Source organism: Boleophthalmus pectinirostris, unplaced genomic scaffold (assembly GCF_026225935.1).
Source record: "Boleophthalmus pectinirostris isolate CB_2022bp ecotype Guang Dong unplaced genomic scaffold, ASM2622593v1 HiC_scaffold_17, whole genome shotgun sequence".
Classification (NCBI taxonomy): domain Eukaryota; kingdom Metazoa; phylum Chordata; class Actinopteri; order Gobiiformes; family Gobiidae; genus Boleophthalmus; species Boleophthalmus pectinirostris.
Genome location: NW_026571115.1, coordinates 28,416,204 through 28,429,403, shown reverse-complemented (window position 1 = coordinate 28,429,403; position 13,200 = coordinate 28,416,204). Strand labels below are relative to the sequence as shown.

The 13,200-nt window shown below is 40.9% G+C and overlaps 1 pseudogene and 1 gene segment (V, D, J or C); both read right to left on the bottom strand.

The window, feature by feature from the left end:
- Positions 1–3: 3 nt before the first annotated feature.
- On the bottom strand, positions 4–2,373 carry LOC110158765 (immunoglobulin heavy variable 3-48-like). The segment is given in 4 exon segments: positions 4–121; positions 196–248; positions 1,941–2,257; positions 2,324–2,373. Coding segments are annotated over 4 exon segments (531 nt in total).
- Positions 2,374–2,904: 531 nt separating this feature from the next.
- On the bottom strand, positions 2,905–5,961 carry LOC110158764 (immunoglobulin heavy variable 2-26-like; annotated as a pseudogene).
- Positions 5,962–13,200: the final 7,239 nt, after the last annotated feature.

Here is a 13,200-nt window from a genome sequence, read left to right as displayed (position 1 = left end):
AGTTCATCCCGTAGCCACCAAAGTTAAACCCAGATCCACTGCAGGAAAAACTGACAGACTCCTGAGGAGTTTTGAGCACTGGAGAAGAGGGAATGGACTGGAGGATCTGGCAAACTCACACCTGACAAATAAAAACGAGTTAAACACATGCACGATCCAAACATACTGAACATGTTTGTGGAGAATTGAACTCACAGGGCAGGGAGAGCGCCCCCATCAGGAGGACCAGTGTGTTCATCATGGTCAGACTGTGTTAGAAAGGATGTGTCTGTCACTTTATAACAGTAGACTCCAAGGATACAATATTTACATGAGTCTGTGGAGAGGAGGTTTTGTGAGGTTGGCCTACATGGAGATTCAAAGTTATGGAGCATGTTCCCTAAGCAGAGTATATGTGAGACTCACCCTGTCACTACTGGGCAACACCAGGTTAAATTTGAATCACAAAAAAAGTTTGGTATTCAGTGAAATATATTTCTCGTATTACGTACAATGGTAAAAGTTATGTTTTTTCATACAAAAATAAAGGTCTAGTAATTCACTGAACCATGTTTTTTGTATGTGACTGCACTGTGTCTTGAGAAATATAAACTTCATCACAAGTGTAATTTGTCCAAATGCCCCAAAGCAACAGTTCAATGTTTCAAATGTGTGTTATTTAGTTACTGTAGCCATTCTGTAAATGTGTAGTATTATAAAGTGACTGTATAAAAGCCTTTAACAGACATTTTTGATACATATGCACATGACACAATTTTGCAAATTTTTAATAAAATAATATGTCAAAGCTATTTCAGAATAAAAAACAAACATGTCTTCAATCAAAAAAAAATATCTCAGTGGCGTGAGATCTCCTCTTCTGGTGACTACAGTGAGTAACAGTCTGATGTGTTTTTGGACACCTCTACATATACTTTGTGTGACAGGCTGCATGTTCTGTCCATTCAGAGTCACTGTGTTACTTCAGGAATCTACATTTATACTGAACTTGTTCTTCAGGGAATCTTTGATAAAGAGTTTGGTACTACATCCAGGACAGTGTTCTCCAATCCACTCCAGGCCTTTCCCAGCAGGCTGTCTGATCCATACAGTAGTGTAGGTACCACCAAAATATGAGACAGTACAAGGGATGGTGAGAGTGTGTCCTGGCTGCACAGTCACAGAGGCTGGCTGTGTCAGTGTCTCACACTTCACAGAGAAGGAAACAGAGTGAGTGTGACCCAATAAACTGTCGGCCGTATTCTGTCAATCAAACTCAGTGTGTCCAGCAGCAGCAGCACACACACACTCCTCATGGTTGGACTCATGCTGTTCTCATGGAGACTCCTCCCTATTTCTGCTTTTATATCTTTGACCATTTGCATGACGAGATCAGTGAAACAGTCTCCTTCCCTTTCACACAGACCATCACAGAAGACATTTCATTCTCTTGAAATCACTTGTACACTGTCAAAATCACATGTACAAGTGATTTTTGACTCTGTAGAGCAGGGGGAAAGTGCACAGGTCTGGGATGTTAGTGTTGATTGTTGGACTGTGCAGAACAGCATTCCTCAGTCACATAACAGATAATTGTTGTATTTGTCCTGACCTGTGATATAATATTATTGATTCAGAATTGCTGAGGGGAGTCAGAAAGGCATATATATAGTGACAGATTTTTATTTATTTATTTTTTCTGGCAACTTCTGAAAAAAATGAGCAGCAAAAACTTTTTTTGTCTGACACATTTCCAAATGGTGCTACCTAATTTCAATACAGAATTCATCATATTTATGCATCTATATAAAAATACACAATTAAAAGTTAATAAATTTGATAGCACACATCCATTTGCTATGAAGCCTTATTAGCAAAAAATGTCAGTGGTGTGAGAGCGCCTCATCTGGTGGTTATAGTGAATAACAGTTTGATGTGTTTTTGTACAGCTCTACATATACTTTGAGTGACTGTGGCTGCCTGGCACAGTAGTACACTGCAGTGTCTCCAGGCTGCATGTTCTGTCCATTCAGAGTCACTCTGTTACTGGAGGAATCTACATTTATACTGAACTTGTTCTTCAGTGAATCTTTGATGAACATGGTGCATCCAGATCCACAGTGTTCTCCAATCCACTCCAGGCCTTTCCCAGCAGGCTGTCTCACCCAGTGTGTAACATAACTGCTAACATCATATGAGACAGTACAGGGGATAGTGAGAGTGTGTCCTGGCTGCACAGTCACAGAGGCTGGCTGTGTCAGTGTCTCACACTTCACACCTGTGGAGGAAACAGAGTGAGTGTGACCCAGTCAACAGTCACCCATATTCTGTCAATCAAACTCACTGTGTCCAACAGCCAGCAGCAGCAGCACACACACACTCCTCATGGTTGGACTCATGCTGTTCACAAGGAGACTCCTCCCTATTTCTGCTTTTATATCTTTGATCCATTTGCATGAGGATCACATTATGACCATTATATCTCCGCCCATTACTTGCATCACTGGAAACATTCAAGTTTGTTAGAATTTATTTTTATGTATTTATTTTATTTATTTATTTATTTGAGACAGGGACAGTGCACAATTTTAGCATTAACCTTGACAGGAGAGATGCATTGTACATCAGGTTGTAGCATCAGTGCTAATTTCCACCTGTAGTCCCTGGACAGGTTCATTGATTGATTGTATTTAACTGACCTTGACTATCAACTGTTCTGGAGACCTGCAGCATGTTTTGGGTTGGGAATCATCAATGAGATAAGTTCAGTGAAACAGACTTCTTCTCTTTCATACAGGCCATCATAGAAAACTTTTCAATCTCTTGTCAAAACCACATGTACAAGTGATTTCTGACTTTGGGGTGCACAGGTCTGGGGCACAGGTCTAACACACAATGTTATGGGCCCCAAGCACCAGGGCTGCTCTAGCAGTGACGTCGCAATCTGAAAAAGATATATTAATCAGTAAGAGAAAAGAAGACAAAAATCATTGACTTTCACATCCAGATTGCATTTAGGGCAAACAGGAAGCTTCACTGTAAAACCTAATTGGTCAAAGAGAGAGTTTGACCTGAGAGGCCGTGGGGCAACATGTGGGGTTAAAGATCAGAGATGTACTGAGGCACAAGTGAATAGTGCTCTAAAAACAAATAGTACAGTTTTAATTGTGTATTTAACAGATAACCTGTGGAGTTGGGTGAGTATGGGTGTGATATGGTCTCTCTTTGTAGAATTGGTGAGCAGTCTGGCAGCAGCATTTTGGACTAACTGTGACTTGTAGAGGGAGGATTGTGGGAGGCTGAAGTATAATGAGTTGCAGTGGTCCAGTTTATTACAGTTATAATCATCAAAGAGACAAGACTCCTTCCCTTTCACACAGGCCATCACAGAAGACATTTCAGTGTCTTGAAATCACTTGTACATTGTCAAAATCACATGTACAATTGATTTCTGGGAGAAGAGCGGGGGAGAGTACACAGGTCTGGGGTGTTACAGTGTTGACTGTTGGACTGTGCAGAACAGCATTCCTCAATCACACAAGATAATTATGAGACTAGATGTGTGTAAAACAGATAACAGTTGCATTTATCCTGACCTGTGATATAGTACTATTTATTCAGAATTGCTGAGGGGAGTCAGAAAGGCATCTGGTGACAGCTTTTTTTTATTTCATTTTTTAATTTTTTGGCAACCTCTGAAAAAAGTGAGCAGCACATTTTTTTATTTTTTTTTTATATGACACATTTCCAAATGGTGCTGCATAATTTCAATACAAAATTCATCATATTTATGCATCTATATAAAATATGCAACTAAAAGCTGGCAAATTTGGTGTCACACATCCAGTTGCTATGAAGCCTTTAGCAAATGATATTTGTGGTGTGAGAGCGCCACATCTGGTGGTTATAGTGAGTAACAGTCTGATGTGTTTTTGTACAACTCTACATATACTTTGTGTGACTGTGGTCACCTGGCACAGTAGTACACTGCAGTGTTTCCAGGCTGCATGTTCTGTCCATTCAGAGTCACTGGAGGAATCTACATTTATACTGAACTTGTTCTTCAGTGAATCTTTGAAAATGAGTTTGGTACTACATCCAGCACAGTGACATCCAATCCACTCCAGGCCTTTCCCAGCAGACTGTCTGATCCAGTGTGTCGCATAACCATGTGCAGTCACATCATATGATACAGTACAGGAGATGGTGAGCGTGTGTCCTGGTTGCACAGTCACAGAGCCTGGCTGTGTCAGTGTCTCACACTTCACACCTGATGAGGAGTGGGTCTGGGTGTGTAAGGCTCTGTTCACTTCACCTTGTGTTTGAGAGTCTCTTTTCTTTGTTTAAATAGGATGGACACAGAGACACATGGTGAAAATATCAGTGTTCATAATGCAGTGGTGGCACACAGATGCTGGTCAGAGCAAGAAAAGAGTGCAATACATGACCTGTGCATAAATGTACCTTTTATGTCAAAAAAAAAGACAAAATTAAAAGTATGTTTTTTTCATTATGTGTGTGTTTACTGAACTGAAAAACAAAGAAGTACATGCATCCTTACTGTGATCAACTTTGCATCTCCACAACATGGACTCTTGTTTGGTCTGGAAGAGGGCAATTTCTTACTTCTCCTGCTTATTTCTGTGGAAATGGTTTTCCTTTGGCTATAATATTCCACAGTATTGCCTAAAATGTGTGTTCTGTAGTGTGGGTTTAATTTTCTATTTCCATTGTATCATGCAGTTGTCTTTTCACCTCCAAAAAGTGACATATTTTAGGATCACAATGCACCCAAGAGGTGTATTTTATTAATGCCGAATACTCACTCTGATTCTCAACTTTGCTGTAAGCATCACTGACACATGATAAGTATCACCAAACAGACTCCCTCCTTTTCATACTAACTCAAGACAGTTCAGGTTCTCATCAAAGTCACATTCACAAGTGATCTGTGACTCTGGGAGAAGAGCAGGGGGAAAGAACACAGCCCTGGGGAATTCCAGTGTTGATGGCCCCACTGCTTAAGACACTCTTCCCTAGTCGCACATGCAGAAAACAAATGTAAGTAAGAATGGAAGAAGAATTTGTTTCAGATTGCTTTACCTGTTGTGTCTTTGTCCAGTTGGAGTCAGTAAGTGCATCTGGTGTAACAACAGGCTGTAACTACCCAGGCAGGTTTTACACCAAAGTTGCTGCTCCTGAAAGAAAGTGGGCAGCTCAAATGTGTCTTTGTCACATAGATTTATCAAAGGCAAGAAAATGCATATGTTCTTTGTAACATGTATGAATGTATTATACAATTCTGTGGATTTAACACAAAATAAACCACTGAGAACTTAAGCATACAATATATGCAAATACAACCATAATATTTACAAATACAAAGTATTATTGAAAGAGGAAGTTGTTAGCACAAGTTCAGCTGCAGTTAAACAAATCTTAACACTTGAGTTTAGTGGTGTGAGAGCTCCTCCTGTGTTGGCCACAGTGAATAACAGTCTGATGTGTTTTTGTACAAGCTCTACACATGTACTTTGTGTGACTGTGTGATACCGAGCACAGTAGTACACTGCAGTGTCTCCAGGCTGCATGTTCTGTCCATTCAGAGTCACTGTGTTACTGGAGGAATCTACATTTATACTGAACTTGTTCTTCAGTGAATCTTTGTAAAATAGGTTGGGACTACACCAAGGACAGTGATGTCCAATCCACTCCATTGCCTTTCCCAGCAGGCTGTCTGATCCATGCAGTACCGTAAGCTGCTAACAGAATAAGAGACAGTACAGGAGATGGTGAGAGTGTGTCCTGGCTGCACAGTCACAGAGGCTGGCTGTGTCAGTGTCTCACACTTCACACCTGTGGAGGACAGAGCACAATATTGAGGATCAAACTGTGCTGTTTAGTTGTACCAGAGTTTACTGATGTGAACAGAGACTTACAGGATCCAGCTGCCAGCAGCAGCAGAAGAGCTACAGACAACATCATCAGTGTGGAGTGCACTGTCACACTCTCACATGGGCCTTATATAAACACACAGGAGTAGTTTCCACAGTTTCCATTCAAAATAAAGGGGAGGGGCATCTGTGGGAAACAAAAAATGGGTTTTCTATTCATTCATTCACAACTTCCCTGAACACAAATGAACAGTAAGAAGCAAACACCTCCTCTAGTGGTGAGACAGTAAACTACATGCTCTATTAACCTATTGATTTAGCACATTGTGTTGGACTGCTGTAGTAGTTTTACATTCATTCACTTGAGGTAGTAGTTTGCCTGATGTAGTTGTGTGTCCAGACGAGGAGTGGGTCTGGGTGTGTAAGCCTCTGTTCACTCCACCTTGTGTTTGAGAGTCTCTGTTCTCTGTTTAAATAGGATGGACACAGAGACACATGGTGAAAATATCAGTGTTCATAATGCAGTGGTGGCACACAGATGCTCCTCCTGTGTTCAGCTGAGTTACCCTGGACATCTGAGTAGTGTTTAGAGCAGGAAAAGAGTGTAGCACATGACCTGTGTGTAAATGTACCTTTATTGCCAAAAATAGACTCAATTAGAAGTATGTTTTTTCATTATGTGTGTGTTTATTGAACTGAAAAAGAAAGAAGAGCATGCATCCTTAAAGTGAACAGCTTTGTATCTCCACAACATGGCGTCTTGTTTGGTCTGGAAGAGAGCAATTTCCTGCTTCTCCTGCTTATTTATCAAAGGTAGTTTAACTAAATTAAATAGTTTAAATAAAATGCATATGTTCTTTATGACACATATAACTATTATACAATTTTGTGGATTTAACACAAAATAAACCTCTAAGAAAATTATGCAAATACAACCACAACATTTACAAATACAAACTATTATTAAAAGAGGACGGTGGTACCACAAGTCCAGCTGTAGTTAAACAAATCTTAACACATTTATTGTGAAAGTGGTATGAGAGCTCCTCCTGTGTTGGCCACAGTGAATAACAGTCTGATGTGTTTTTGTACAGCTCTGCATATACTTTGTGTGACTGTGGGTCTCGAGCACAGTAGTACACTGCAGTGTCTCCAGGCTGCATGTTCTGTCCATTCAGAGTCACTGTGTTACTGGAGGATTCTATATTTATACTGAACTTGTTCTTCAGTGAATCTTTAAGATAAAGAGTGCCTCCTGTACGGTAACTCCCAATCCACTCCAGGCCTTTCCCAGCAGACTGTCTGATCCATGCTGTGTAGTAGCTGCTAACAGAATATGAGACAGAACAGGAGATGGTGAGCGTGTGTCCTGGCTGCACAGTCACAGAGGCTGGCTGTGTCAGTGTCTCACACTTCACACCTGTGGAGGACAGAGCACAATATTGAGGATCAAACTGTGCTGTTTAGTTGTACCAGAGTTTACTGATGTGAACAGAGACTTACAGGATCCAGCTGCCAGCAGCAGCAGAAGAGCTACAGACAACATCATCAGTGTGGAGTGCACTGTCACACTTCTCACATGGGCCTTATATAAACACACAGGAGCACAGCAGTAGTTTGCATTCACACTAACAGGGAGGGGCAACAGAGGGAGACTAATTATAAAAGATGTGTTTGAGCATGTGTATTAAAATGTCAGTTATTACTGGTGTCAAATAAGTTTTCTTTAACTTCAGAACTTTTGATCATCACCAGCTGTTTTCAAGGAAGGCATGTGGTCACATTAAGATTTCCTTATTTTACTTTACTTTACTTTTATTTAGATGTTTTTCACACATTCATCTTCTCTATCTCCTCCTGTTTGGTTTAGTGTGTGAATGAAACCTTCTCCACAGCTATGGTCCTGCGCAGGTACCTCCCAGGATTGATTCAGTGACTTGTTTTTAATAATAATAATAATAACATAATAATAATCATTGCATTTATATAGCACTTATCAAAATACCCAAAGTGCTTTACAGTTCACTCAACACACAGCTGCCCTAGGACAGACCAACAGAAGCGAGGCTGCCAATCCGTGCCATCTGCCCCTCCGACCACCACTAACACTCACACACACACACCACTTTCATACTAGGCAGTGTGGGTGAAGTGCCTTGCCCAACCCATCTATACAGTAATGAATGCATGTTCATTACTCACATTCATTATTCAAGTTTGTCGTAACCATCACTGAGGCATGTTATGTATCACCAAACAGACTCCCTCCTTTTCATACTAACACAAAGGAGAAAAGGTTCACGAGGAGGCAACTGCTGAGAAGGCTCTGTAGAGCTGAGTTTGGTCTTGGGCAGGCAGAGACAGTATGAGTTGTTGGATGCAAGAGACCTTGAGTTGGACTGTATGGTGAGGAGGTTTTTCAGATACTGAGGGGCAGCACTGTTTTGAATGTGATGATGCTTTTGAAGGCTTCTGCCTGGGATCTTGATGAGCACATTGGAATAATCCAACCAGGAGGAGACAATGACGTGGACCAGCTTCTCAGCATCACAGAAAAAAAGGGAATGGCGGAGTTTGGCGATGTTTGTCAAATGAAGGAAAGCAGTTTTGGACAGATGATGGACATGTGAGTAAAATTTGAGGTGGGGGTTGAATTTGACCTCCCATTTTAGTGGAATTGGGAAATGGGGTGATGAAGTGGCCAGATAAACAAATGCAATTTAGAGACAAGGATCAAAGTTGATCTGGGGTGCTAATTTGGAGGGCTTCAGTTTTAGTGCTGTTTGGCTGTAGGAAATGAAGCAACATTCACACCTTTATCTCCTCCAGGCAGGAGACAAGAGCTGAAGGGGCAGTAGGGGAGGCCGGGTCCAATCTCATATACAGCTGAGTATGATTGGCATAACTATGGAAGGACACTCCACGCTTGTCAATGATGTGACCCAGGGGGAGCATATAGATGTTGAAATGGGTTGACCCAAGAACCAGCCCCTGTGGAACATTACAAGCGATGGTGTGGGGATTAGATTTAAACTCCCCCAGGGCCAAATGCTCAGCTCTATCAGTGAGATAGGACCCGAACCACTTCAAGGCAGTGCCAGATAAACCAACTATTGTCCAGAGGAAATGGATCTTGTAGTCAGCTGTATCAAATGAAGCTGTGAGGTCCAGAAGGAGAAGCAGGGATGGTGAGCTCTCGGCAGCGGCCACCATAAGGCCATTAATGACCCTGAAGAGGGCTGTCTCTGTGCTGTGATTTGACCGGAATCCTGATTGAAATTTTTCAAACAAGCTGTTTTATTTTGAGGTGGTCCTGAAGTTTGGCAGAAACAACCTTTTCCTTGACCTTGGCCAGGAAAGGGAGGCTGGAGATCGAACAATAGTTTGTCATAACTTCAGGATCCAAGGAAGTTTTTTTGAGATGTGGTCAGATTAAGGTGGCTCTTAGAGAGAGTGGGACTTGGTCATTTTTGGAGAGATTGTTTAATTATTGTAGTGATAAACCGATAAAAGGGGCTATAGCAGAAACATTACATTTAACAAGGGGGGTGGGAAGAGGATCCACAGAACATTAAGAGGGTCTCATCCTCTGGATATCCCTCTCATCGTCTCCTGAAGAGGTGATGGTGAACTGGGAGAAACCACCTTCTGTTTCTGCTACAGGCAAGTCCTGCAATGATTGATCAGTGAATATGATTTCGGCTGTTGACAACCTTTCTAGTGAAATATGCTGTGAATTTATTGCACTGCTGTGTTTAGTTGGGGCCAAAATATTAACTATGGAGAAAAATTTTTAAGAATTTCCAGGATTGTTTATTGCACTTGAGTAGTGCTGGGACCTGGCAAGTAGCTAGTCTTGAATCGAGCTTTTGGTGTTCTCTATATGCCAGTTTATGAACTGTCAGGTCACTTGCCACAGTATGTCACTCAAGAGTCTGTTCAGCAGCCTTCATAAGGCATTAGGCTTAACATTTTAATTAAATAAAATGCACATATTCTTTGCAACATGTATGACTGTATTATACAATTCTGTGGATTTAACACAAAATTAACCACCAAGAACTTTATCATAAAATCTATTCAAATACAAAGTTAGTACCACAAGTCCAGCTGCAGTTAAGCAAATCTAAACACTTGATTTTTTGATAAAAGGCAAATGTTCTTTGTAACATGTATGATTGTATTATACAATTCTATAGATTTAATACAAAATAAACCAGTAAATTACTAACTTTATCCTACAACATATGCAAATACAACCACGACATTTACAAATAAAATGTATTGGTACCACAAGTCCAGCTGCAGTTTAACAAATCTTACATTATCTCAGTGGTATGAGAGCTCCTCCTGTGTTGGCCACAGTGAATAACAGTCTGATGTGTTTTTGTACAGCTCTACACATGCTTTGTGTGACTGTGGGTCTCGAGCACAGTAGTACACTGCAGTGTCTCCAGGCTGCATGTTCTTTCCATTCAGAGTCACTGTTTTACTGGAGGAATCTAAATTTATACTGAACTTGCTCTTCAGAGATTCTTTGAGGAAGATGCTGTATCCTACACGGTTACTCCCAATCCACTCCAGGCCTTTCCCAGCAGGCTGTCTGATCCAGTGTGTTCTGTAGCTACTCAGATCATAAGAGACAGTACAGGAGATGGTGAGAGTGTGTCCTGGCTGCACAGTCACAGAGGCTGGCTGTGTCAGTGTCTCACACTTCACACCTGTGGAGGACAGAGCACAATATTGAGGATCAAACTGTGCTGTTTAGTTGTACCAGAGTTTACTGATGTGAACAGAGACTTACAGGATCCAGCTGCCAGCAGCAGCAGAAGAGCTACAGACAACATCATCAGTGTGGAGTGCACTGTCACACTCTCACATGGGCCTTATATAAACACACAGGAGCACAGCAGTAGTTTGTATTCAAACTAACAGGGAGGGGCATTAGAGGCAGACTCTTTTAAAATAAATATTTGAGCATGTGTGTGAAAATATGAGTAGTTGGACATGTTTTGATTAACCTCAGAACTTCAGATCATCACCAGCTGTTTTCTTTATAATGAATATTAAGAATGTGCAATGCATCCAGGAGGTTTATTGTATTATGATTAAACACTCACTTTCATTATTCAAGTTTGTCATAACCATCACTGAGACATAGTTAAGGTCTTGCCCAAATTGCCCAAAATTGACTCTTGTGAGCTTTAAGACATCTCAGAATGTTGTTACCTCCTCAGGATCAGACCTGAAATTGTATTTTGTTTCATTCACACATGTTTGAGTAACCCATTATTATTAGATTATCTCCATCTCCAAAGCTAAATTTTCTGTTCCACTTTGTGATGTCATGAAGATGTAGTTTTCAAGTTAACAACTATATTTTACCTTTAGTTTAGTAGAGATTATGCCTTTCAGCACTGAATATTCAATAATATCCAAATTATTCTATGTATGTGAATGAGTTTAAAAACACAGTGGAGCACTTCCTGAATTACTAAATGACAATCACAGCGTGGAATAGACTGTTTTCTAAATGCAGCCTAAATATGCAAGGTTTGTGTGAATAAAAACATTTTTTTTTTAAACTCTCAGTATGATTTTGATGAGAAAATAACATTAGAACAAATCAGAAAATCGGATAACATGAGCCAAAAACAAACCAAACTGACCTTTTCATACTAACACAAGACATTTCAGGTTCTCATCAAGTCACATTCACAAGTGATCTGTGACTCTGGGAGAAGAGCAGGGGGGAAAGAACACATCCCTGAGGAATACAATATTGATGGTCCCACTGCTTAAGACACTCTTCCCCAGTCGCACATGCAGAAAACAAATGTATGTAAGAATGGTATAAGATTTGTTTCAGATTGCTTGACCTTTGCATGAGAAACAGACTAGAGGCCATAATGGAAACCTGCCCCCACCCCCTTCACAGTGTCCTGGCTGCACAGAGGAGCAGCAGTGGCAGACGGCTCCTCTCACTTCGGTGTAGGACTGAAAGATTCAAGAAAACCTTTTTCCACACAGCCATCAGGCTTTATAACCTGTCATAACCCCACCCGTCACCCTACAGAACTAGCACTGTATGCACACAGCCTTTGCACGTCTTGCACAAACTTTGAATGACTATTTACTGCATTTTATTAATTTTTTTACTGTTTTAATGTTTAATGAAATGTGTGAATGTGAGCTATGTGGACACCTGAATTTCCTTTTCTGGGGCTCAGTACATTATTTATCTATCTTATTTATCTGTCTATCTATCTATCTATCTATCTACCTGTTGTGTCTTTGTCCCAGTGGGAGTCAGCAAGTGCATCTGGGGTAACAACAGGCTGTAAATACCCAGGCAAGTTTTGAAAGTAAGTGGGCAGAGGAAATGTGTCTTTGTCACATAGATTTATGAAACGCAGTTTAATAGTTTAAATAAAACACATGTATGACTGTATTATACAATTCAATGGATTTAACACAAAATAAACCACTAAGAACTTTATCATACAATATATGAAAATACAACCACAACATTTACAAAAGAGGAAATTGGTACCAGTCAAGCTGCAGTTAAACAAATCCAAACACATGACTTCAGTAGTGTTAGAGCTCCTCCTCTGGTAACTACAGTGACTAACACTGTAATGTGTTTTTGTACAGCTCTACATATACTTTGTGTGACTGTGGTTGTCTGGCACAGTAGTACACTGCAGTGTCTCCAGGCTGCATGTTCTGTCCGTTTAGAGTCACTGTGTTACTGGAGGAATCTACATTTATTCTGAACTTGCTCTTCAGTGAATCTTTGATGAACATGGTGCAGCTTCCAGAACAGTGTTCTCCGATCCACTCCAGGCCTTTTCCAGCAGGTTGTCTCACCCAGTTTGTTGGTGTAGCCACAGAATATGATACAGTACAGGGGATGGTGAGAGTGTGTCCTGGATGCACAGTCACAGAGGCTGGCTGTGTCAGTGTCACACATTCCACACCTGTGGAGGAAACAGAGTGAGTGTGACCCAGTCAACAGTCAGCCATATTCTGTCAATCAAACTCACTGTGTCCAACAGCCAGCAGCAGCAGCACACACACACTCCTCATGGTTGGACTCATGCTGTTCTCAAGGAGACACCTCCCTATGTCTGCTTTTATATCTCCACCCATTTGCATGAGGATCACATTATGACCAGTATATCTCTGCCCATTACTGGCATCACTGGCAACATTCAAGTTTGCTAGAATCATCAATGAGACAAGTTCAGTGAAACAGACTCCTTCCCTTTCGTACAGGCCATCACAGAAGACATTTAAGTCTCTTGTCAAAACCATATGTACA